Here is a 28,000-nt window from a genome sequence, read left to right on the forward strand (position 1 = left end):
GATCAGATCACGATCCCAAAAGTTGCCTTCTCTCCGTAAACGCTAGTTTTCAAAGTTAGCACACGGATGTCGAAACGTGAATGTGCTGAAAATGACGGCTGTTTTATTATCCTACCATAGGAATGCATTTAAGATTGAAAAATGTAGTACTAGTAAATTAAAGTGAAGTTTTTAAAATTATGCATTTTTACGTGTTTTTCATGTTTTTCACTGCATTCTTCAATACAGTATTTTCTGTGTATGAAGCCAATTGTTCAAATTTGTTAATGGGCCAGTATCCTTTATCTGTATAATAAATATTTAAGTTAGGTACTTAATTTTGAGGTAAAGTGTTATGGAAATGAACACACTCTTTAATCGTGCATTAGTAATTATTTTATTATAATTATTCACGTATTTAAAAAGATTTTCATGTAATTACCTTAAAGTATATTAAACTGGAATTCCTTTAAGTATGTTAAAGAATTCCAGTTTATAATATTTAGCTGAGTGTTCAAAAATATAAGTTATTTAATATGAGGTATATGTTAACATTTCTTTGTACCAAGAATTTTCTGTGATTTTTTAAGTTAATATTCCTGTAAGAAGTAAGACAGTAGTTTAGTTCAGTATTATGGTTTTTAATCTAAACTTTCAAAGCCCTGTTTGGAACCGGAAGAGTTTTGCTTATAAAACATTGTTTAAACTTTCAACAAATTCATAACAAAGAAATTGTTGCTCTGGGTTCTGATTTCATTCAATATTTTAAAATATCTCTGTATCTCTTCGCAGAAGTACTAAAATTAGAAGAACACTGAAAATAAGAACATAGCTAGTAACAAAATAAAAATAATAGCTTAATATAATTATTTATATAATTTGAATATGTACATCAATTATTTTTAAAATTTGGTAATTGATATTTATTAATTTAATCGTCGGTAGGGAGATAGATATCAAGTGCTGTGCCATAATTAAATTAACCAAACTAAACCATTAATTGTATGTAAGTGATTGTCTTATCCAGTAATTTCAAGTGTTGTGAGTATAATGACTTGGTAATTTCCCATGTTGTGAGTATAGTGTCTCATCTTATAGGGTATGCAGATTTAAATTTTTCATTATGGCCCTCCCAGATTTGAATTTTATGTATTTATTATTGTATAGTTACAAAATACTATATATTTTTCGTTAAATTGGTCTAGATATTTTTGTTTGCCTCCAGATATTGATCCTAAAACCCAGCAACCTAAAACGTGCCAAAAGAATAATATAGCCAAAGGTGAGTTAAATTTCAATTATTTAATTAAACTTTTGATAGATTTGTTCATAATATATGTGTATTTTTTATCTACTCTTGACTATTAATAAAATAAAAAAAAATGTTTGCAAGTTTTCTGAAGACCAGTTTTATTTATAACTTTATTCTTAATAACTGAAAATGGAATTTAACCAAAATTTAGCACTTTTTATTTGATAAACAGTAAATTAAATATCTCGTGGCCCTTTATTAACATTTTCATTTATAGTTTAGATAAAAGCTTCTTTTTAAACACAGTTAATAAACTGATTTTTTATTAGCTCTGATTATGTTTTCTGCAAAGTACCAAATTTTTTTTCGTATGTGTTATTGTAACCACTCTAGTAGAAGTCGACCAATTTTTTGAAGTAACCAAACTCCAGCCACAGTGCACATAATACAGGGTTTGTAGCAGTCCTTATAAGTGTTTATAACTTCTTATATTTGAAAATAAAATATAAGGCCACTTATAGGTGCTTACTTTTTCTCTAAAGCACGTATTTTTTGTTTTTAGTGCTTATTTTTTTTTTAGTGCATTTTTTCTTTTTAAGGAACGCGCATTTTTTTCCCCGTACTAAGTAAGTGTGTGTGTGTATTTAATTATGGCAAAGCACACGAGGGCTATCTGCCTAAGGGGAGGGATGCCTTTCGTGGAGGACTTTCTAAGGGAAACTGGCTCGTATACACGTTACACATGGGGAAAACCACGAAAACGCCCATGCAGCCAGCCCGTTCGCGTTTTTCCCCGTACTAAGGCCGAAACTAAATAAACAACTTTTCTTCTTTATATAGAATGTCAGATGGCGACTCATATTCCCGGAAAAAGCTTTTTGCCCTTTTTCTCTGCATTAACGTAACCCCTTTGGTGCGCACGAGTACAGACTTTGGTGCACATTGTTCTATTTGTCAAAGAAATGCAAAAGCAGTAGAAAATTCCGATACATTCCGTATTCATTTCCTTCCACCCAAGACTACACACGTTTGAATTTTAATCAAAATTTTAATAATTTGCATTCTCGTTCAGTGTGGTCAGTTTATTTTCGTGTTTATTATGATCGTTATGCTTATATCATGAGTATATATGAATATTTATAATATAGTTGCAGTAACTGCTGAAGTATAGATAAACTTCAAAAATGGGTAAGTGTGTTTTAACACAGATTAGCTTTCTAAAGAATAATATTCTGAATGGCTTAAATAAAGTGAAAGTAATCGCATAGTCAAAATAATTTAATTTTTTTTTTTGCCAGTGCATTATACATTATGAAAGTTGAGAGGTCCTTTCTTTTCTCTGCGAAATGTCGAATATTGAAACTGTTACAGTTCGCTGCAAAACAAGCAACAGACTTTTTTTTTTTTGTCACTTTCCAATCTGGATTGATGGTTTATTAGATTAAGGCAAAACACTCGAGGGCTATGAGCCTTGAGAGAGGGAAGCCTTCGTGGAGATCTTTTTAAGGGAAACTGGCTCGTGTACACGTTTCACATGGGGAAAACCACAAAAACATCCATGCAGACAGCCCGTTCGGGGGGTTCGAACCTCGGGCCGAACTACCAGTATTCAGCGACGTTACCACTCGGCCGGGATTGATTAGGACTGAAAGTTCTGCAGTGTATTAACCCAAGTGAAAAATGATTCCGGAAATTTAATGCAGTCTGTTCAAAATTAGAATGAAAAACACCCCAGATTGGTAAGTCTCTTTTTCTTTATTCTCCGAATACTGTTGATTCCGGTTGCGTAATATCACGTACAGAAGAATTAAGGCTCACGTATTGTGCAATAACATTTGTGATATTTTGCAAAGATAATTAATTTTGATGTTCAGCCTGAGATTTGTTTATTAGCACTTGAAAGAATTTGCTAAGCAGAATATTTTTCTGTTCCGTTGGGCTATTTTTATATGATGCACATATCGAAATGTCAAAAGCATTATTTAGCCGAAAAATCTAAAGAAAGGCTGCAATCTACCCCCCTCCTCTTTTTCCAATTACACTCGACTGTTCGGAATTTTCAGATATTTGGCAATTTCCGAGTATATGGGTTAGTTAAGCTTTTACTGTTAAAGGGTGATTGCATGAAGCAATTTCCCATCTTCTGATTTCAGAAATGTTCCTCTTTTTACTTATTTTTATTTAAATTACTTTACTTGCAATATCTGTTAAGGAAAAACTGTTATACAATGAAAATTTAGAAAATTTTACTGAATTTCTCATATTTAATTTAGAAAATTTTCATAATTTTGACTTAAGTTAAATTATTTAAATATCAATATGAGTGGAAAAATAAATTGTATTTCTTATTAGGTGTCAAGCGAATATAATAAATATGGGTTATTATTATTTATTTTCTCTATTTTTAACTGAAATTTCATCAATTAATCGTGTAACATAATTTAGTTTTGCATAGTTTTCCCCCCTCATTATAAACTAGTTCTGTAAATTGAACTGTTATTTAAAAAAAGTAATTGTTTAAAAAAAGTAATTGGTTGAGTAATACTCAATCTCTCTTAATAAATACTAAATTTCTCATATTTAATTAAAAGTCTAATTTTTCTTTTAAGGTTAGGCAGTTGTTTAGAATGTAATAGGAGAGGTGCTTATTTTTTTCCTTAAAATGTGCTTATAGGTGCTTATTATTTTAACTAAAATGTAGCTACTAACCCTGTAATAGTTATTTAGGTAATCATATCTATTGTAAGTTACAATCCAAAAATTCAACAAATCACATTTTTTTGTCTAAAAAACAATTGATGAACTACGCCAATGTGGTTGCACTAATATATATCTTTCTTTCTGTATGAGGAAAATGTGTATGACATTTTATCGTCTATATGTGAATTAAATAACATAGTATGATATCAAAATTTGATATGACGTATCAATTTCTAAAGTTAATAATCACTTGTTATTATGAATTAGTTCTTGAAATAATCAAGAATTACCTTGAACCTGGAGCAAATGCTGCTAACATTAAGGTGAATTATTAGTCAGTATCCTTTTTGATAAAAAAGTAAATAATTTATTATTTACAACAAAATATTAAAACAATTAGGCTAAATTACTTGAAGATTTTGTGGTTTTAGAATTATGATATAATTGTACACATACTACATTTTGTGTGTAAAAGAACTTTTTTGACATAAAAAATGCACTTAACAGAAATAGTAAGTATTCGAAGAATTTTTTTTGCAATACAGGTTTTGGGCTTCCCCGTTCCGAGAACTAGCTCACTACAGGTCGACTCTGCCTTCGGGCACGTCGTGGAGGTTCAACCTCCACTATTACCCTCTAGCAGAGCCGCGCACCACCTGGATATGTCACCAGGCAGCACCGGTCGTCAATTGCTCCTGCCAGTCGCTCGGGCGAGCCCGTCGCGGCGGGACATTACCCAGCGACCCCGGGGGAAATCCCCACGGGTTACTAGCACCACGCCACGCTAGGACGTGCCAGACTCCGAGGCCGGCCAATAAGTGACCTTTCCCAGAGCCTTCAGAACCACCAAGTTCATAAATTTTATACCCCCGTGGCCGAGACTGCCTAGGTACAGATCCTAGCCAGTAGCTTCGCAGAATTCTCTACGTCGACCCCCGGGGGGGTTTTTGCAATACAGTAAGACCCCGCTTAATGCTGTTTCGTTTAGCGCTGTTTCGGTTTAGCGCTCTTTTATTTCAACCTAGGGATTCTCCGAAATTGTGCGCTGCGCTAGGTTTCCAAATAACATATCCGAAACAGTGTAGTTGTGTTTCTTGCTTTGTGGACGCATTTTTATCATTTGAAACATTTGTTGACATTATTGTAAGTTTAAATTTGTATAATACTATAACGATTAATACAGTGACAAATATTATGATCTTTAGTTTTTATCATGGGTGATAATAAAAAACAAGAAAAGAAAGCAACCAGAAAAAGCATTTCACTGGAAACTCAAATGCAAGTGATTAGAAGATTAGATTCTGGTGAACGTCAGTCTCAAATTAGTGCTGCATTGATTTTGGCAACTTCAACAATAAGGACAATTCTTAAGAATAAAGAAAAAATACTGTCATCGGCAACTGCAACTACGTCAAGCTCTGAAACTAGAATTACCCGTTTTAGAAATAACATTATAGAGAAAATGGAAAAACGACTATCTATATGGATCGACGACGAAATTGAACGCAATATGCCATTAAGCCAATCTGTCATAATGCCTTCTTTACAAAAAGGCAGAAAATTGGAAACCCAGAATAGACTGAATAATCTGGCTGAGAATTTTATTTGTTTTTAAAGGTATATGCATTTATATTGTTTTTACTTTTGTAAGAAATAAATGTTTGATTTTATTTTTATTAAAAAAATTATTAAATTTAATGCCTAACCATTTTTTATCCGTCTTTCCCTAACCCCATTATTTACACGTTAAGATAGCCTCGCTTAGCGCTGTTTCGCATTACACTCTACGTCGATGGAACGTATCCCCCGCGTTAAGCGGGGTCTTACTGTATTCATAAGCAGCATTAATAACAGTACTCGCATATTAGCACAACTACTTGGTGCAGTTTGGCTAATTTTATGGCAGAAAAATGATGCAAAAAAATTATTTTAGAATGTCCCAAAAAATTCTCCCTTCCTCTCCCCCCCCCAATAGTCAATAAACCTACTTGCAAAGGAATTTTTGTTTCTTCTGGTGGAAATTTTATGGTGATCACCGTGTGAAGTGATTTGAAACGTTGTTTCTTTAGAGATTTTGCAGTAAAATAATATACTTCTGCAAAAATTTTAACTTTGTTTCTGTGAGACAAAATTCCACAAGCACATGTTTTAAAATTTAATTTAAGAAAAAAAAAAAATAATCACATTTTGTCTATAAAACCATTAAAACTTAGAAAGCAACCAAGGGGAAAAAATGAAGAAGAAGAAAGAAAAACATACAAAAATTAATATTAGCTGTTAAAACTGAAGACTCGGAATGCATTTGGGTTGCTATAGTTTGGCACTTACTAAAACTGTGGCAATTTCTGCAAAGGTGGTTGCAATAATATATAAGTACCTCTATAACTGTATCATCCGCCGTTAACAGATGAATACATTTGTAGGTAAGTAGGCCAGTGATACTGTATTAAATATTTATATTTTCCATTCTATCTCTCATTGGTCAATGCATGTTTTCTGAATTTTTTTAAATAATTTTATTTTAATACTGTTAATTTTTTTAATCGTCACATCTAAAAAAAAATCTTTATCATATAATACTGTGTAATAAATATATTTTCTTGTTGCATTATTTCTGTTTTTTAGTACTGTTTTATGATTTTTCAGTCAAATTTGAATCATTCACATAATACATAATCTTAAGAGCATCTGCTGTTTTCTTCCAAACTTCTGTATATTGATATTTTTTTATGGCAGATGTATATCACCCCCTTTTTTTTTTACTTTAGTGGCTCATTTTTTGAAGGGAAATTGGCCAAATTAGTTTTTCTTTTTTCTCTGCAATTAGTTTCTGATAAATTACTTTAATATTTACTGACTAAATAGATCTTTAAGGAAGAATTACAAGGACTGTCCATCTTGACAGGAAGTCTACTGCTCGGCAGAAAGTTTAGAACTTGCAGCATCTTTGGATCATCTTGCAGCTTTTTATATCACAGAAAACTGTATACAAAAAGCTTTATTGAAAAGACCTTTATTCAAGAAAGCAAAGCTAAGTGTATGTTTCACTGTCGTTACAAAAATGAGGGATCGCTTTAATTGATGCAAAGGACATCAGAACTGGAGTGAACACTATTGGTTCCATGTTTTCTTTACTGATGAGTCAAGGCTTTAGTTTAGCATCTGATTCTAAATGTGTTTACATCTGAAGGGAATTAGAAATATAAAATCTTCCTTCAAACATTATGGAATGTGACTGTTTCGGTAATCCAGGAGGATCCAATTGGGGTGAATAATGATTAATGACATATGCTCTTACAAGTTTTCAACAATGGATATGTGACCGGCCAGATATATCAGGATGAGATTTTAGAATCTTACATAAGACATTTTAGTGGTGCATATGGATGTGACTTTTATTTGGAAACGATAATGCTCAATCATGTCGAGCAAATATCATTCACAGATTCCTTGAAAATAAAGATTTTGAGCGAACGGTGTGCAAATACCGGCAAAATATCTTACTCTTAACTTGATAGAGAACTTATGGAACTATCTTGGAAAAAAAATTGCATGTAGACATCCTCCTCCTAGAGATGTAAATGCCCTGAAGACCACATTGCTGGAGCAGTGAGGCTTAATTTCCTAAACTGCATTTAACAGTGCATTACCAGCATGAAAACACATTGTTATATGTATGTACCATTGTTATATGTATGTATTACCATTTTTATTGTTTCATACTACAGTTTATATAATATGCAGTGCTCTTAAATTTTTATACTTTTATATGTTATGAATCTTTCCACACAAATTCATGAAATTATAATTAACACTTTCTGAGAAATCAGTGATTTTATGCATGTAAAGATGATTTTGGACAGGAATGTACTTTACCTTCCTCCAAACTTTTATTAGGATTTTCTCATATTAACATTGGTACAGTTACAAGTGGTAAAATACATGTGCATATTAACATTGGTACAGTTACAAGTGGTAAAATACATGTGATGATGTATTGAGTTTTTTATGTAAAAAGTGCACGGCAATGTAAAAAAGCAATGAGATCTCTGTATATGTTAGTAAGATGTTATGTCTCTATCTATACAATAAGAGCTCCACGTGTAGCTGGCTCAAAGAAGCTGGTTGGTCTACTTGGCGAATCGCCTGATGTTTGGATAAGAGCGATGCCACCATTATACAATGTTGGGAGGAGTGGCTGAACCATGGCTGAACATAGTGTCAAGAAGGAAAAAGTTGGCCCAGAGAGACGGCAGATTGTGAGGACTAATTAATCATCAGAGTGGCACTCAGAGCCCAAGGTTCATCATTATCATTGATCATACCTGTAACTGGTGCTTCAATGATCATAAAGACCATTAATAGGTGGTTCACAAAAAGGAAATTCCGCTCATGGCACCCTTTGTACCAACGACCAGTAACTTCTGTACACCGACAAGCCCAGCTGCAGGGATGTTGGGCACATTTGAAGTAGAATATCAGGGGCTGGAGTAGAATTGTCTTCAATGATGAGTCCTTGTTAGCATAAATTTAGGTATTTTGCATAATGAAACTCGAAAGGCATACGAAACGAACGTGCGTCAAGTTATATATTGGCGAGAGAAAGTAAAGTTCACGAGCAATGCAGTATATTTGACTTTCACCTTAGCTACGTGGAGTGTATTCAGTTAGTACTTTCTCTTTTCAGGTACGGTGTCAAAGTATGTTCATGTTTTTTTCTTATTGCCTAAATAGGTAAGCTTGATGATATTTAGGACTGATGATGATTCTATGTAAGTTATCTCCTTTTCGATAATTCAGTGTTTTAATGTCTGTGAAGATTATTACTCTTTGTTATGCTTAAGTTAAGCAAAATTATCCTATTTTATTAAATAAAGATTTTGTAGTTAATTTTTTGACTTATGATTCTTTAATGAAAACGGCACTTGAGGAAACTTACTCATTACGCCTTCAGTGCTAATGCACAAACCAACAGTCCTGCTTTGAATTCAGTCCCGATGATCAATGAAGACGTGTTTGGATATGCTTCGGACAATGGTGGGATACCAACTTGTCTCTCATACGACCTGACAACCAGGAGTGATGATCTGGGATGCCATTTTATTTAATGGCAGGACCCCTGATTGTCATCTGTGATACCCTTACAGCACAACACTACATCAACGATATTCTACACCCCATTGTGTTGCTCTTCATATCATGCCATCTTGGGCTTGCATTTCGGCAAGATAATGCCCATCCGCGCATGCCAATAGTTTCTATTGCTTGCATTTGCATGCTTGCCCAACACTGCCTTTGCTAGTAATTTCTTTCGATCTCTTCCCCATTGAAAATGTTTGGAGGATTATGGGTAGAGCTGTCCAACCAGCTTGTGATTTTGCTGATCAAACATGCAAATTGGAGAGAACTTGGCATGATACCCCACAGGAGGATATCTTCCTACTCTATCAATAAGTGCCAAGCCAAATAACTGCTTTCATAAGGGCCAGAGGTAGACCAACGCATTATTACTTGCTCACTTTGTGAAGCTCTTTCTGTTGAATAAATCATCCAATTTTCTGAAATTGTGATATATTTGTTTTTCTGTACATCAATCATGCGATTTTCATCCTGTTTGGAAAACAACTTCTTGGTGTGTTGTTATGTCACAAATTTTAATTATTAATATGTATTTTAAGTTTCATTATTCTAGTTTTTTTTATTTGTATTCGTGTATATTTTAATCTGGTAAAAAGAGTATTCTTAAATTGTTAAAGCCTTATTTAACTGGTAGTTCTTGAAAGTGTAGTGTAACAACGACAGGAAACGGTTGCAAGACACGTCTAGTTTATTGGTTTATGGTCTTTTTACGAACAGTGGAGGCAGTAGGGTGTCGTGTTGTCACCTTTTACTAATTTTACTACTTTTAATTTTACTTTGAAATGAAAATCGTCTTGCTTTCGCTTTGTTGTAGTTGCAGTTTTGTTACTTCAAGACAGTGGGTGTGTACTAAGCTTAGGTAATTGGATTTTCGTAAAGCTTAGTTTCGCTTGTTAGTTGGGGGGCCCACTTTAGTTCTCACTTTTTTCCTGAGTACAGATGTTGGCTCATTGTGAGATTTTTTTTGTTTTTGATTCTTCATGGGGGTGTCATTTTCTCAGTTTAGATAACGTAAAATTCCGGGATTGGTAAGATTTAATTTGATGATATTTTGTAGGCCTATGAACTTACAGGGGTGGAGAAACCGAGATTTCTTGGATGCTTGCACCAAGCTAGAGTTCATTCTGATTCTTTTTTTCAAGCTAAGAGTAAGAGGAGAAAAGAGTGGGGGCTTGACCCCTTGCGGGTCTTGCTCTCGCGAGCGCCAGCTATTGCGTCGGATTTGGAGTCTGATTTGAGTCCTGCAATGTGAAGTTAAGCTGAAAAACAAAAAAGATCAGAACGTTTGCCCTGTTGCGGCCTTGCTTTACAGCGGGCAGCGTGAACCAGCGAGCAGCGGATATGATTTTCTCTCGGCGTTTAGCTGGCGAGAATTTGCGTGGTCATAAGGTGTAGAGCTCAGCGTAGAATTTCGCTTCTCTTGTTCCAAGAATTGTAATGCAGATTCTCGTGGTGATCCTGATGCGGTATTCCTGTTTTTTCCCGACTTTAACTTACTAATTACCATAATTTCCGTAAGAAACGCCGCTGCGTTTACGTGTTTAAAACTTAAATTTTCAGCGGGTGCGGCGTTTCTACCCATGTGGCGTTTAGGTGCCCTGAAAATAAAATATTTTCTATGATGGTCATTGTACATAGTTTGGATGGCCTTGTCATTGTGCATAGACTGGTGCTGTTCCCACATAAAAGACCACTCAGTTGCTTTTTGCGAACGTTATTTTGTTTACATTCTTTCCCTTGAACGGACCTACATGCCTTATTCACCCTAAATGAGATCTCAGAACAATAATATTTTTCCCCCTTTCAAATCAACATTCTCATCAGTTTGAATAGTCTCTCTCCTCTGTGATTCGATGAATCTTCCAGGACCCATCCTCTCCCCACCCCTGCCTTTTCTGCAATTTTTTTCAAAGGCGGACACGACTCCACCTGCCTCGCAATAACGAACTCTGAGGTATTTCCCCTTCAGCATGAATGGATTTTTCTTGGCATTCTGCCAAATACAGATCCCATCAGTTTGGGTACAAGTACTTGTTGAATAGTTTTTAAGTAAGAAGGGAGCGGAAAATTTTTGAAAATGCCTCTAAATGGCACAGAAGCTGTACATTTCTTACCTTTAATTTATTTTTGAGTTATGGCTTCATTTCATGCATTTTTCTTAACTGGTATGTCATATATCAGGACTTAGGTTGAGTTTTTGCATCTATATGGCCCACGACGATGTCACGCGCAATTTAATCTATTGCGGCGTTTCTGTGTAATTTTAATTTTTTTCCCGCCATTTTTCTCGAGTGCAGCGTTTACGCTGATGCGGCCTTTCTTCCGGAAATTACGGTAGATTTTGTTCCAAAGGTGCTCTACATTTTTGGTAGGTTTCGAGGCTTTCAGAATGAAAGAGACTTGTGTAGGATCCGTCTAAGGTGTGCGAGACTGTTTATTCTGCCTGTGTCAGCTGCGTCGATGTTTTTCATCCTTCCATGCTCTGGAATTTATTAATTGTAAGGACAGCTTCAGTGGTGTTTCAACCAAATCAAAAATTCGCAAGAACTGTCTGTCTCCATTAACGAGGATTTTGTAAATAAAGGACAGCAGGAATAATGTGGTGATCGAGTAAACTTTGGACACTGGACGATCTTTGGAGCTATCAAATCGCCTTATTAATCAGTATACGAAGATATTCCCGAGTAATGGGTGTGTGCGGTATGGACTTCACCCCATGAGTGATTTGTTTTTTTATTATTATTTGTTTTACTTTAATAATTATCTTAATACTCAAGCAAGAGTCATCATTTTAATGTTTGTTGAAATTTGAGTAATTACTTAAATTAATTAATTGATGTGGAAATTTTCAATGTTCTTAAAGGGAATTACCATGATAAATGCTTAAAGTTAGAAGATGAAATGGGATAAATACTAGTGTTACACTTATGATACAGTAAGATTTGATAGTGTTAATCTTAATTAATGTAAGCTGTAATTTGGTGTGGTATTATGTGTTATTTTGCATAGAAAAATATGTGGTAGGGGATACTAAGCAGTTACCCAAGTATTTACTAATAATACACTATACTCTAGAAATTAATGAATGTGTTTGATATATATTTTATGTTTCATTTGTTTAATTGAGTGTGTAATTTACTGTGGTCTGTCATGTCCCTCCATTTGTTTGAGCCTGGAGGCTTTTTAAGAAACATGGAGTTTAATTGAATTTGGGGTTATGGATTTTTCCCTAGTGGGCTTCACAACGCACCCTTGTACTAAACCAATACCACTATACAATTGATTGTTGTTGATATGATATATGAATGTGAAATATATATATATATATATATATATATATTTTTAGTTAGTTTTGTCCGGCACCATCAGATAAGTTAAAGTTTTAAAAAAAGTATTAAAACACTAATAATTTTCAGATATTTAATAGTGTCTTTCCCCCACCTTAAAGTGTATATATATGTTTTTACTATTTCACATATATTTGGTAAATGTACAAAACTTATTTTCAATGATTAAATTTAAATAACTGACATCTGAATATTATTATTATTATTTTTTGTGCAGTTCTTTGTGTGACTGCAGAAGGCATAATTTGCGAAGCAGGAACTGGTGTGAATGATACTACTTTTGAAAAGGATATTGATTGTGAATATACGTATGTTTTATAATATTATTTTATCTGAAAAACAAATTTATTTGTGAAATTCTGTTGTCAAATAGCATTAGAAATTTATTAGAATCTACTGTTAACATTAGATCAATAATTTATAGAGTGTGTTATTATTTGCAGTGTAGGAAGAATTTCTAAAATGCTGAATAAATTATTCCCAAAACTATTAACACTTGTAGGAGACTACAACGAATTTGTAGGAGAAGTTTTGGATATGCAGTGTATAAAAAAACTACTTTTAAATCCTTCAGATATGAGCACATACGCATACGTATTTGATTTTTATAATAATTATGTTTGAAGAGGTTTCTCTTTATACGTGGCCTACGTGGTTCATTTGTTAGGCTGGGATTGACACTACTTGAGTGATTATATTATCTACTTCTTGTAAATAATAATAAAAAAATCATTGTTTATTTATTATCATTATTATTTACTTTTCTTATGCTGTATTCTAATATTATGATATATGTAAATTATTTTTGTTAAAGTTTAACTTTTAAAAATATGTTTTTGTTTCTTACTTCTTACTTTACTGATATACACAGACTTATATACAATGCATGCATTTCTCTCTCCCAGAAAAACAAATAAAAGGATCAAAGTATTGTAATTGTGTCCACTGTGTGCCATGCATACTTATGGAGCATTCTGATAGAAAATGAAACTGGCATGAAGCTTGAAGTTCTAAATATTTTTAATATGATGTATATCGGTACAGCTGGCTAGAATGCAATGCGTATAATTTCATGCAAATTTGTGTCTGTTGCCAGCTTTAAATGTTTTATAATCTAAGAAATATAGAGGAAATTAATATTTCTGATATACAAGTATATGAGTTTTTCTACAGTCATAAGTGGCATGTTCAAAGCTAATAGGTTGAAATATAGGGAGGAATGTTATACGTGTCGGGTATACCATAGAACAACTACCCAGAAAGTTCTCCTATTTGAAATTTCAAAGTTAATAGCAATACATGTAGCAAAATGTTGTATTGAAATCAGTTTAACAGTTCCCCAGAAAATCACAATTAATAGCAATACATGTAGCAAAATGTTGTATTGAAATCAGTTTAACAGTTCCCCAGAAAATCGCAATTAAATACTTGAAAGCTAATGTGTTTGAAAAAAATCCGTTGAGTGAACTTAAAATATCAAAGGTGCAAGTACAACAAGCAGTACTAACTAACCTATAAAAAGCACTTTTTACCTTCACTACACTGTATATATTGTATAAAACTGTATCACTACCACAATCCAAATGGAGTCGGAAGACGTTACTGCATAAGTAAAGCATTGATTTAAATTTGACTCTCTTTTATTAGAAGATGAAAAAAGCTTGTTAAATTTTGTCAGTGGTGGACATGCATTTCTCATTTTGTGTTGTGTATACAAATACCCACCCACTACCCAGAACTTAGAAGCTTGTCTATTCTTGCTTAATGTGTATCTCAAAATATACAAAAGGCAAGAAGCTTGCCAATTCCTGTTGTATTTAATTTTTTTTCACTGTTCCTTTATTTTATAGATTCAGACAATCAGAATATATGTTTTGATATTATTTTTTTTTAATTAGTTTGTTTTGTCACCCCTAAACATGGAGCTTTTAGAAATAGTGTGTGTGATTATGGCAAAGCCTTGAGGGCTATCTGCCTAAGGGGAGGGATGCCTTCGTGGAGGACTTTCTAAGGCAAACTGGCTCGTATACACGTTACACATGGCAAAAACCACGAAAACGCCCATGCAGCCAGCCTGTTCGCGGGATTTGAACCTCAGACTAAACTACCAGTGTTCAGTGATTTTACCGCTTGGCCGCTGGTGGGCCCTTAAATTAGGAAGACAATTTATATCAGTAGATAAATATATATATATAGATTTCCAACAATATGTAATAACAGTAAAATGAAATGTTAACTTATATTGGGTGCATTTCAAGAATATAAATAATATGTAGTATGCTCTAAATAAAACTTGCTTTCATGTATAGAAAGTATTCTATTATGTATAGAAAGTATTTCATGTATAGAAAGTATGCTTTCATGTATATTCATATATTAATTAATTATTATTTGTCTCCAAACAGGGTATATATATTTTGTCTTTAAATATGGTATCTATATGATTTCTTTATACATATTTAAAGTTAAAATTTTTAAATATATTGTATACAATTTATTGTAAACATAATAAATATTTTTCATTTTAAGGAATGGATATTCATTTGAAACTGCTTTGTTACTGTCCTTGTTTCTTGGGATGTTTGGTATGGATCGATTCTATTTGGGTTACCCAGCTATTGGTGAGTAAATAACTTCTCAGAAATTTTATCATTATTGCAATTACATCATCGTAATTACATTATCTTATACCTAATCAAAATTTCATTATCTTGTTACAATTTCATCTTCACAAAGGAGCTGATAACTTAGCCTTGATTTCAGATATCTTCTGTACATATATATTGAAGAACCAAAACATTATGATAACTACTCAGTAACAAGACCTGTGGCCTTTAAAACAGCTGCAATTTGCCTTGGCATAGATGCCACAAGTTCTTGGTAGATGACTGGAGACAGGTTGTACCAAAAGTCTAAGCAGGGATCACGCAAAGTCGAGATATTCTGACATGACAGCCCAAATGTGCTTTATTGAGTTAAGACTGGCTAGTTATGTGGCCAGGACATAACTAGCCAGATTGGAATTCACGCTTATGCTCCTCAAACCACTCCAACACACTTTGAGCCTTGTGACATGGAGCATTATCCTGCTGGAAGATTTATTTCTAGTTGGGAAGACAGGTGTCTAGTAAGGGTGCAACTGATCCGCAATTATATTCAAATAGTACACAGCTTTTATGGTCTGTTCTATTACAACTAAGGGTCCTAGAGCCACCCATGAGAATGTCTCCCAAAGCATAATATAATACTGCCACCACCAGCCTGTGTTTGTCTTGCTGTACAGGTGGACAGCAACTGTTTGCCTGGAAGATGGCATACCCTGACATGACCATCAATGTGGTAAATAAGAAATCATGATTCATCCAATCACGCAACTGTCATCCAGTTATCAATAATCCAGTCTTGATGTTCCCGGGCCCACTGTAGGCTGCCACTTGGTCAGAGGTAAACAAGTGGGACATCTGCTGCATAGTCCCATATCCAGCAGTGCCCGCTGAACTGTGTGTTCCGAAACACTTGCAGTTGGACCTGCATGGTACTGGGCTGTAAGCTGAGCCACTGCCTGGTGCCGATTTTGATGTACGAAGCAGGACAGTCTCTGATGTCCTTTTTCTTTGCTCTCCACATCATCCAGACAAGTTCATTGAAAAATGTGGGGATGGTCATGGTTTGCCTCATCAGTGTAGAAGGTAATTACCATAAAATAAGGTTTAGCTAAAATAGATATAAGACACAGTGAATTACATTATTTTATGAAAATTCAGCTGACAGATGGCTGGAGTCATGAAACACTAAGAATTTGCTCAAGATTCTATTCGTGTGTTAAAAGGTTTGGCTGTGTGAGTTTCTGACAGCTTTCCTCATGTGTAATACAAGGTGGCCAAAATAAAGCTGGCTCAGAAAATGTGTATTATCCTGACATTGTACTTCCTGTTGTTAATGAACGGGAGAACTGTCTTTAACAGAAAATGCTGGAAATGTCAATGCAGTGCTGTATTCAGTTTATCAGACTGTGAGAGACAAGAGGTGTTCTGTCTGACGTATGAAAGCAATAGCATTTTCAGTGTTCAGCTATAGCTTTTTCATTGTGTTAGGATTATTTAAGTACACCTGACCCTTTAATTTGCTCCGTTTTGCATTTAACTGATCACTAAACCATTTTGTGTTGCATTCAGCTGATCACTAAGCACGTCTGCACTTTTCATTCTAACTGCCTACTAAACATGTCTGCCCCTCTCACTCAAACTCACTTATTTCATTTATGTCACACATTTGGCTGTTGTTATGTCACTGCACATGGACATCTCGCACTCAGTTGTCCTTATTCCAATTTCTAATAATTTTTTTTTTTTTTTTTTTGCTGTTTAGAGTACATTTCGCAAGCTTTTTGAAACACTTTCCTGGGTGAGTTTTATTTGGCCAGCCTGTATAAATGTAGACCAATTATACTTAGTAAAAGGATTTTTTTGACAGATAGGCAGATTTTTTGGAAAGACATCCTTTTCCACATCATACAAATTCCAATGTTTCTTTTACCAAGCAAGTAATGTTTAATGATGCACATTGAGCAGATAAATCTGAGTGACTAAATGAGTTGTAGTTTTGGTTGCAGAAGAAGTAACTGTTCTAGAAATCTTGCTGAACTTGCTTTGTTTTCAGTTATTAGCTGTTGTTCAAAGCAGAAAAGATGCTTATTAAAGATGTGGTTCGAAGCTTATTGATTGTATAAAAATAATAATTTGTTTTATAATAATGAAAACGCCATTATGGAATTGATCAAAATGCGCATCGATCTGTCTTCCAAAGAAAGCTGCAAATTGTAACCATATTGAGTCCCAGTAGAGTATTATGACTTGATTGCTGGGATGAAGAAATGAGAAAAGTTTCATGTAGAAAACTCTTTCTTATGTTTAAAATAAATAAAGTAGCAGCCAAACGGTCAAGTCCTGAAAACCGGTAGTTCAAATCCTGATGAATGGGCTGGCTGCACAGGCACGATTTTCCCCATGTGTAAACATGTATATGAGCCAGTTGCCCTTAGAAAGTCTTCTACAAAGGCATCCCTTTCCTTAGGCAGATGGCCCTTGAATGCTTTGCCATAATCAAATAAACCAAACCAAACCAACAAAAAATTTTTTTAATAAATAATTTTTTGTCTTTGAGATAACCGCATAACCCAAAATGGGCAGCCAGGAAAAACTGCCAGCCAGAAAATGTATGAAAATAAAAACAATTTAGACACAAATAAAATGCAAAAAAAATTATATTTACACTTATTTCTTTCATAGATCTCACTTTGCATGTAGTTTCTGGTGTCAGGCTTTGCATATTGTGATCATGTCCATTCTGTTAGGTGCAATTCAAGGCAGTGCCAAATTGTATCTTGTTGATCTCTAAATGCTTTTGTCATTAATTTATAGCTTCATTTTGTGACTATTTTTGTATATTCTTTTACAAGATAAAACATGTTTCTCTCGAAAGAGTGCTACTGCATTTTTATTAAATGAATATGTTGAAAAAATGATCAATATGTGCATTCAGATTGTTTGTGATATGCAAATTGTAAAATGTCTTTCTTAAAAGAATGGGTTGTTAAGTAGGGTTGGTTTTCTGTTGGCAATTGACTGTGGCAATTAAGGTGACGTTGAATTTCTTTCACAGTGGCTATTAAAACATATAGTAGCAAATAGATTGATACTTAGTATCAGTTATTGGTGAAAACATCGCAGAGAAAATAAAGCAAGGCGAAAATTTTATGGTATGAAACATTGTGGGAGTAAACATCACAGTTCTAAAACATCGTTGGAGAAAACATCATCATCAAAATTAAAGCTATTAAAAAACTTCACACTTTAAACACGTCATCAAAAATATCATTGTAGCACCTATAAATATCATGGTACACCTGGTATCATAAAGCACTTACAAATCATCACATGACGATAACATTGCAGACATGTGTTTTCCAGGCTTTAAAATTTGTAAATATTTTCATAGTGATTTGTGGGTGCAAGAAGGAATGAGGAATATTTTTGTTTTTATGTTTTTTAATTAATAAATAAATTTTTGATGAAGAATTAATAAGGAAGCTTAAGCATTCAGAAACTTAAAATGAGTAGGAAGTTAATGCTACTAATGCTAACAGTTGAATGAATTTTATAATTCGATAATTAATTAAGCAAGTTTAATATTGGTAACAGCATACAGTTACTAATATTTTTTCTAATTTTTTTAGACTATTTTGCATGAAAAATTGTCAATAAAACTTTTTAAAGACATTAATTAATTAATGATCTGTATTAGCTAACTATATAAGATTCATAAGATTCAACTACTAAGCATTATTTTCCCACTCATTTTTAGTTTTTGAACTTGCTTCTTATTTTTTCAGCAAAAATTTATTAGTTAATTCAAAAAACATGGAATATAAAAGTAAAAATGTTCCTTATTCTTTCTTGGGATCATAAATCATTATACGAATAAGCATTTGCGACTTTTAAAGCCTAAAAATGCATGTTTGCGATATTATTGTCATGCAATGATTTGTAGATGCTTTATTTTTTACCATGATGTGTTTGAACTGCGAAGTTTTTGAATAACTTTATTTTTTATGATGTTGTTTTCTTGCATGATGTTTTGTACGAGGACTTTTTCTCCTTATGCTGTAATTAAAAATATAAATATTAACACTTTTTAAAATATTATTTTGCTACAGTATAATTGTAATAACATATGCTATGAAGTTTCAGAAAAGCAGACTATAGCAAATTTTTAATTTATTTGAAACATTTTAATAGTTTGAAGCATTTTGTAGTTTTTATGATGGCAAATTTTTTTAAAATGTAAATATTAACACTTTTTAAAATATTATTTTGTTCCAGTATAATTAAAATGACATATGCTATGAAGTTTCAGAAAAGCAACCTATAGCAAATTTTTAATTTGTTTGAAACATTTTAATAGTTTGAAGCATTTTGTAGTTTTTATGATGGCAAATTTTTTAACATTTCTGTATTAAACTGCAACCATTGTGCAGTTACATATAGAGAAATTAATGCATAATGTAATGTGAATAATTTTAAACACATCCAGATTCAATAATGCATGTATTTATTTTCTAGGCTTAGCAAAACTCTGTACATTAGGTTTCATGTTCCTTGGACAGTTAATTGATATAATACTAATAGCCCTACAGGTAATTCTTTTACATTATTATTTTTAATGTGCTGTGCAATAGTTACACAATTATAACTTTTCAAATTTAGTACAGTATTTTGCATTGAAGAAGCTTTATTAATAATTTTTGTGTTTTTGTTATGCTATTAGTAGTTTAAAAAGTAAAAGCCACATTTTGTCAGTTATATCAATTATTATCATTAAGTTAAAATATAAGAATCTTTACTGAACTTTTCTCTGAGTATTTTTATTAGATAAATATTAAAAATATTTGAGCTGATCTTTATATTAAAAATGGTAAGTATATGTTTTACATGATTTTAATATTATTTACTTGAGAGGATTGGGAGAAAAATAAGTAAAAATTTAATATTATTTACTTGAGAGGATTGGGAGAAAAATAAGTTAAAATTTAATTTTAATTTTCTTTTTGCTAAAATGCAAATAAAAAATTATATTTACATAACAGTGTAAAAAAAAAAAAAATAAGACAATGAAAGTTCTTCATTGACTAAGTAGAATGCAAAATTACAACCAAAAACAAAGAACTGACTATGTATAAATCTTCATAAAAGGCAGTAGGAATATTCAGTATTGTCTTTAAAATTTTTTTGGCTCTGCACATTCATAAATAAGCAAAACTGCTTGTCAACTCTGTTCATTAAGTTGTTGTCTTAAAATCATTTGATAAGTGTATTTAATCCTAATAATTTAGTCCACGCTGAAAAAGGTGATATGCCTACATCTAAACTAAATAAAATGTAAAATATATTTAATCAGTTTAAAGTACAAGTAACTGCAGATATTCATAGGATATATATGCTTGCAGTATATAACTTTGTAATCCTTAAAATTAAATTAGCTGCTGCTGACTTAATATATCCTTTTGCCCTGATTTTTTTATGAAAATGGTGTGCTGTGTTGTGAAAATTAATTTGCTGCAATTTAATGTTAATTATTATTAGTTTCTAATTAATGTTGTATATGACCCTATGCATTTTCCCATTTTTTAAAAAATTAAAAGAATGTTAATATAATAGTTGTTTTTAGAATATTAATGATGTAATTCTAGCTTTAGTTTGTAAAGTATTACATAAATTTTATAATTTTATGCTATTAGTTACCATGAAATAAAATTGATTACCGTACATTGTATGGTATGAAAAAATGCCAAGAAACACACAAAAATAAAAAAGCGTTGCAAAGAAAAGTAATATGTAACAAAATTGCACCTATATTTATTCCTAATGTGTAGTTTCTCGTTTACACTTGTATCTTGCATATAGTTTCTTTAGTTTTCATTTCTTATGCACAAGCAGTGCATAAATTCTGCCAGGTATGCCTCAAGGTGATGCTGAACCTATGTATTAGTCTTTCAAGAAAAAGGCATTTTCCCTCATAATAGAATATATTAACATGATCATGAAATGCACCAAATGATGATATATCAATGATGAAATGAAAGCATTTGGAGACGCAGCAGTAAAAGTTGCATCATTTGGAAATTAGTCCATGGTTCCTGTGTACCATTCCTAAAAGGAAGCCTACCAACGGCCGAGCGGTAAAGTCGCTAAACACTGGTAGTTCGGTCCGAGGTTCGAATCCCGCAAACGGTCTGGCTGCATGGGCGTTTACATGGTTTTCCCCATGTGTAACTTGTATACAAGCCAGTTTCCCTTACAAAGTGCTCCACGAAGGCATCCTTCCCCTTAGGAAGATAGCCCTCAAGGCTTTGCCATAATCACACACACCATTTCTAAAAGCTATATTTTTATTAGTAAGATTGATTTTCAGTTGGTGACTTTGGCAGTTTATCATAGAGAGAGCAGTTTCCTTTTATGGATGGCAATTCTAAAGCAAGAGCATTATTAAAATTATTTAGTACAATATCCTCATAACTTTTTTCCTAATGTGCGAGTCTTCGTGTTTAATGGTAATTTTTCTTTATTTTCGTAATATTTCAAGAATGAACTTTTGATTTTGTGATTTTACTGAAAAATGCTCCTGCAAGGAATCTTGACAATTGATTCATGAAATTTTAAGATTGATTCTCAAGGAAAATTCTTAGAAAGTTTAGGATTTGAATATATATATATATATATATTAAAATAAAAGTAAATTCTAAATGAGTAAAAGACAAATGAAAAATTTCTGTTCATCTGACAAATTATGTTTTTTAAATTTGAAAGTGCCTCCGCTTTTAACTAAATTCGGCACAGTACAGCATCTCAGTTTGGCAGTAATTAAATTAAAATAAAATATCAGAATACTGAATGATTTGGAAATGAAATCTCAAATTATGATATTTATGCCAAGTGTTTTTGGTAAATTTTTCCCCAAATTCATGGAATGATGCGACATGTGATGATCAGTATCAAACATAAACAATTGCTTTAAAAAAAGTTTTATTACAAGATGTTACTTAATCTACCCGCTATCAAAGCTGTGAACAAGATAATATTGAAAACTAACATGAAATTCCATAGATTTACAAATTTCGTTATGTCAGTGTTATATTTTTGATGTTACTGTATAATTTTATGATGACCATAAGGTTTCATTTTTGACATTTGGAAATTTTAAGAATGCACTATTTTACATGAAACTAATATCAGTGCAAAAAAGAAAATTTGTGTTTTCTGTAACTTTTGTGTGCAGCCATAGGATCTCTTCAGCAGATAAACTAATAATAGATTGCTTTTGTGTATTTAAAAGCTATTTACAAAAACTGTCAGTAATTTTGGGAAAAATAATGTTTTTCAATAGAATTATAACATTAAATAAATTTATTAAACAATTTAATATAGTTTCATTTGCTTCCTTTTTTTTAACCTATAATTTTTACTTTATTTTACATTACATATTTCGTATTTAAACATCTCTTTTTTTAAAATTAAAGATTTTTTTTTTTAATCTTGAGACATCATTTAATTATGAATTTAAAAATTCCTAAATCCCAAGAAAGCAAAAAAATTTGGGGAAAATGTATAACTGCTTTTGATGATTGGTCTTTAGAATATGATAACTAACAAAATTCTGAATTGTATGAATCTGTTTTTCTTTACACAAACATAATCTGACATAATTTAAACAACACAATCTGACATATTTATCATTCTATTGACTAAAAACTAAATTGTATTATAGTGATTAAATGTAATGAATTTTTTTTGTGATGAAACATTATATTGAAATTTATTTGCTGCCGTTGGAAGTAAAGATTCCCATGAATCTAGTAGATAGTGTTGCTGCGTACGCGTGGGTTCGTAATGGATTGAATGCACACAGAACAGATGATGGTTTCATAAAATTTATTTTTACAAAACATACACTTCACAGTTCTGGAACTTTCCACAAAAGTATTCATAGAGCTCCTCTCAGTATGACAGAGCACAATCAGTAGTTAGCACTTCAAACTGGTAAGAATGCTGAAACACAATGTAATGTTAAGCACATCTGAAAAGCAATGTTCACATGAGGATCTGTCAATACACGAAAGTTAACTCTGAACTAAAAATTGAGAACTGATGTTATCTCCAGTCCTATATAGTTTTCCTTTGGCTGATGAGAAATTTCCAGCACCTTTCACTTCTCAAAATTACTGGAAGGCATATATGAACAGACAGATAGACAAAGTAGACAAATGTCTTGTTTTGCACCCATTAAGTCCTTCTTTCCCCAGGGCAATAAATCAAGCTTAGGTATCAAGGAAAGGCAAATAAGAAGAGGGCAATTTTGTTTAAGAGTAAAATTAATATCCTAGCATTTGATATGAAGTTTTTTAAGCCAGGTAAAAAAGGCAGTCAAAAAAAGAAAACAAAATAACGCACATACTGTCTAGGGGAAAAAAAAAGTATGGGCTTAAGTGAGATGGAAAGGATGAAAGAGAAACATGAACTAACCTAACCAAGAATGTATCCTAATGTGCAATAAAAAGTGTGTTGAATAATGGAGAAGTCCATGTGACCTATCACCTTGTAAAGAAGACCCTAATGTATTCTAATCGTAAAGTATGTTGAGTGAAGTGTTGGAAATAATAGGAAGACCGGAAAGTAATGTCGCTTTCTTACATTAAATTCAAACAAATAAATTTTTAATAAGTTTTTATCACCCTCGTTTTCAACAACCTTTTGCCATCTAGTGTGCAGATTTTCAATCCCGGACCAATAAAAGTCAATTGGGTTTTGAGTAAAATAATCTCAAGATGGCATTTTGGACATCATCCAAATGTTCAAATTTTTTGCCACTAAGAAAATGTTGTAGGGATCGGAATAAATGGAAATCTGAGGGTACGATATCAGATGAGTATGGTGGGTGAGGCAGTTCACCCCATTTCATAAATTTTTTCCAGTGTTCCTCTTGCACAGTGTGGTCTTGCATTGTCGTGTGCAGAATGACGCCTTTTCTATTGACAGTCGTCGGATATTTTTCGATTAAAGAATGGTTCACTCCATCCAGTTGTTCACAATGAAGGTCTGCATCAACAGTTTGTCCAGATTTCAGCAATTCAAAGTGAACAATTAATCAAATACTCCACCCGACATACAGAAGCACCTTTTTGGGATGTAAACCCTTTGTAACCCCCATTAAAACTGCCTTTTGCATTTTGGATTATTATATAGGATTGTTATATTATCATATAGGACTCATTTTAATCAAATAAGTAATCAAACGATCAAAAAATGGTTCTGTGTGGTGCCGTTAAAACAATATGTTGCATGTGATGGATCGGTTAGCTTTGTTCTCTTCGGACAGATTATGGGGGACCCAAACACCTGCTCTGCTTATTTCTCCAATCATGCTTTAAATGTTCTTGGATGGTCAAACAAGGTTGGTTAAGGGTATTTGATAGCTCCTCTATTGTTTGACATGGATTTGTTTCTACTTCTGCCCTTAACACATCGTTGTCTATTGTTGTTCTTCCTGATCGATAGGAGTCAGAGAGATCAAAACTACTGCATTTGAACTTGAAAAACCATCTTTGGCATTTATGAATGTGGATTAATGCATGTAGATAAACATCGCAAATGTGTTTGGTCGTAACTGTTTGCGTTACTACCCTTGCTAAACTCAAAAAGCATACAATGCCGGATATGCTCTTCTGGTATTTCGCTGGCCATTTCACCCCAAATTGAAAAAAAAAAAAAAAAAAATTAATATTGAATTATTTAAAAGTGAGCAAGCCGCAATAACCTTAAAATTACCCTTTGAGATACACTGAGCTGCCAAATGACAATCAAATATTGACATGCGCAAAAATGACATTACTTTCCGGTCCACCTGTTACTAACCTAACCTAAATTAAAACAGGTTTAAAGAAAAGGAGGGGATGCTTCCTTCCAATAACTGAGCATTCCTGAACATTCTTATCAGAGGGAAACACAAAGATAAAAATCCTCTGTTCAGGAGTATGGTGCTTTGAAAACTCTTGAAGTGTGCTTGAGCTAGTTAAAAGTGCTAGCAAAGCCAAAGGGAGAAAAATAAAATAAAAAAAGGGCTCCAGTTTGATAACAATTTAAAATCTAGGTAGGAAGCTAACTTTAAGCTAAGAAAGATAAGCAAAAATAAAAAATAAAATAAAAAAAAAGGTAAGTCCAAGCATGGAATACAAGGCAATATGCTTGCTTAAAATTTGAGACAGCAATAAAAAAGAAACACAACCTCTGACGAAAACAGATTTTCATACATTTTCCAGAACATAGCACCAGACCAAAGTAGATATTCTTACATAATTTGAGACCACATCATCAAGGAAAAGAAAAAGAGAGGATGTTCATGCACAGCTAACATTCAAAGTAAATAACAATAAGTTAGACCGAAACTTCAGAAAAAAGTGCTAAATAATTGGAGTAAATCACCAACGTTATGAAATAATCATGTAGCCATAAATAATGGAATCTTTATAGCCACAAAGATTGCTAAGAGTTACAGGAAAAACAATTCATAAAATGAAATAAAAAAAAAGCTAAAATACTTCCATGTAAGACTTCAACATTCATAGGGGGAGGACCTTGGCAATAAAACATGAATGCACAAGTTAAGCTTTAGGAACAGTACTAATTTTTATGAAGTAAATAATCATCCCTACAAATGGAATAAAATTTATAAATTTAAATATCTGAGTCCTGAAGTTTTTAGAAGGCATTTATATGCATACACATTCGTAATAGATTGAATGCAAACAGTTCCGGTGATAGGATGATAAAATTTATTTTATAAAAGGAAACACTTCACAATTCTGGAAATTTTCGCAAAAATAACAGTACCACAAAAATTCTTCACAATACAATATCACAAACTACAATCAGTAGTTACACTTCAAACTGCTAAGAACATTAAACACAATGCAAAACAAAGCACATCTAAAGAACAAAGCTAACCCAGAGATATTTCAGTTCTCCAAACCATGAACTATCAACAACTTCAACTGAGAAACTGATGCTCTCTCTAGTCTTATTTATTTTCACTCGGCCGCCAAGATATTTCTAACACTTTCTGCTTCTTGAAATTACTGGAAGGTATATGAGAGCCAAATACCACTATGGCTACGTAGAGGATGAAATACAATACCTATTACAGTAATACAGGGACTGGACAAAAAGGTTGTCAAATTTTGTGACAAAAATTAGTCACCAAAGCCATTGCCAGCTTGTTGATATCTCTCCAAGTTAGCAAGATAGCAATTTACTCAGTGTTAAATAGACTTTCCCCTGTATTCTTATTTTTCTGATGGAGCATCATTTCTCTCAGCTTTTCATGTTACATTATATGCAGAAAAGTACAATAATTTCATGTATAACTTCACTAAAATTATCTTTCTATGCACAAAATTCGTAATAATATATAAGGGCCAGATATGGTTACAGTTATTTAAAGGGATTAATTACAGTTGTTCAGTTACATTATCAATTACAGTTGTATAGGAGCCGGACCCAAATGTTGCCATGTTTGGCAATTTTCTGCTAAATTTGCTGACAAAAATTAGTTGCCAAAATCATCACCAGCTTGTCTGTATCTTAAATTACTTATTTCAGTGTTAAATAGGCTTGCCCCTGCATTCTTATTTTTTATTGCAAAGCTTCACATTTCTTGAGGTTGCTCATTTTACATTACACAAAATTCATAACAGTATTGTCCGTTTTAATTTGATAATTTATTTCCCTATTCTTTCAGTTTTAGTGGCAAAACTTTAAAGCAAATAAAATTGGAAGAGAAACATGGAATGTAAAATTTAAAGTAGATGAAATAGAAACCTTCACACAAAGTTTGAATAAAACTTTTGAACATGATTTCTTCTCAGCACTGAAAAATTAGTAACATCCTTCATTTATAAAGCATTATTATATAAATAATATTTCCCCTCTCCATCCATAGGCAAGCACTTCACCGACCAGGGGCGTAGCTAGAGTTTCCAGCGCCCGGGACAACTTAAGAATTTGCGCCCCTTTTTGTGTGCCAAAAATGGAAAATATTTCATTAAAAAATTTAGTAGCATCAATTTGGCACCCCTTGGATGCTGCACCCGGGGACAGATGTTCCCCCTTGCCTCACCCTAGCTACGCCACTGTCACCGACTTAGGCTTGAACACTTTATTGTGGAAGCACCTAATAGGTGGGCCATCATTATCTCCTATGACGGAACGGAGAATTACAGCCATGCCTTCTCCAGGACCATTCAGTATCACAGTAGATGCACTACACCGTCCGAACAGCATATAAATAATATTTATACACACACGCACAAAAAAAAAAAAAAAAAAAAAAACACATATATATAAGTGTTTGCAAATACATGTAACAATGATAAATACTGTAATTTTTTATAAAGTTACACTTGAACAATTTATAACGTCATATAACCTAATATTCAAGTTATGTAAATGTTTATGAAATGCATTATGGAGGTACTGTAACCTCCATCTTTGCAGTTGTATTACTAAATGCCTCTCTTGCCTGCAAAGAATTAAATTCAGAAAACCATGGAAATTTTATTGTGAACTTATAATTTTATTATTGCATCCAGTTTCTTGCAAATGTCATGTAAAGTTTTAGAAAGATTTTGACTGTCGGATGTATATTTCTGTGTAGTTCTTAAATTTTGTTTCTATTATAGGTTGTTGGTCCTTCAGATGGCTCACATTATGTAATCAGTTATTTTGGACCAAAATTGACAATTCTGAAGAAAGATAATGAGACATATGTAATGCCTCAAGATGACTGGTAACGTACGTGGTGTTAAAAGGAGTATCAAATATAAATTGTACAAATTGTTAATTAAAGTACAAATGATTGTATATGCTTAGGACTCTAGGCATCTGTTTTGCAAACATAAATTATATGAAACTAATTGTATGAAAGAAGCCATATGGGTATCTGTACATAGTAAAAATATTTTTCACTCTAAAAC

The 28,000-nt window shown here is 32.7% G+C and overlaps 1 protein-coding gene across 2 annotated transcripts; it reads left to right on the forward strand.

Moving 5' to 3' along the window:
• The first annotated feature begins 14 nt into the window (after window positions 1-14).
• On the forward strand, window positions 15-27,999 carry bisc (TM2 domain-containing protein 1 biscotti). 2 transcript variants are annotated; one of them, XM_035358699.2, is made up of 6 exons: window positions 15-274; window positions 1,185-1,261; window positions 12,635-12,725; window positions 14,947-15,038; window positions 19,539-19,612; window positions 27,707-27,999. In XM_035358699.2, exons 1-6 carry the CDS (start codon window positions 180-182, stop codon window positions 27,815-27,817), a joined length of 540 nt encoding a protein of 179 aa, XP_035214590.1. In that variant the 5' UTR covers window positions 15-179; the 3' UTR covers window positions 27,818-27,999. The 2 variants fall into 2 exon arrangements, with proteins under 2 accessions (XP_035214590.1, XP_035214591.1); XM_035358700.2 differs by having other exon boundaries at window positions 47-143; window positions 1,205-1,261.
• The last annotated feature ends 1 nt before the right edge of the window (window position 28,000 follows it).

This window comes from Stegodyphus dumicola, chromosome 8 (assembly GCF_044657685.1).
Source record: "Stegodyphus dumicola isolate Sdum_Otavi_A_Nest chromosome 8, ASM4465768v1".
In the NCBI taxonomy this organism is placed as follows: Eukaryota; Metazoa; Arthropoda; class Arachnida; order Araneae; family Eresidae; genus Stegodyphus; species Stegodyphus dumicola.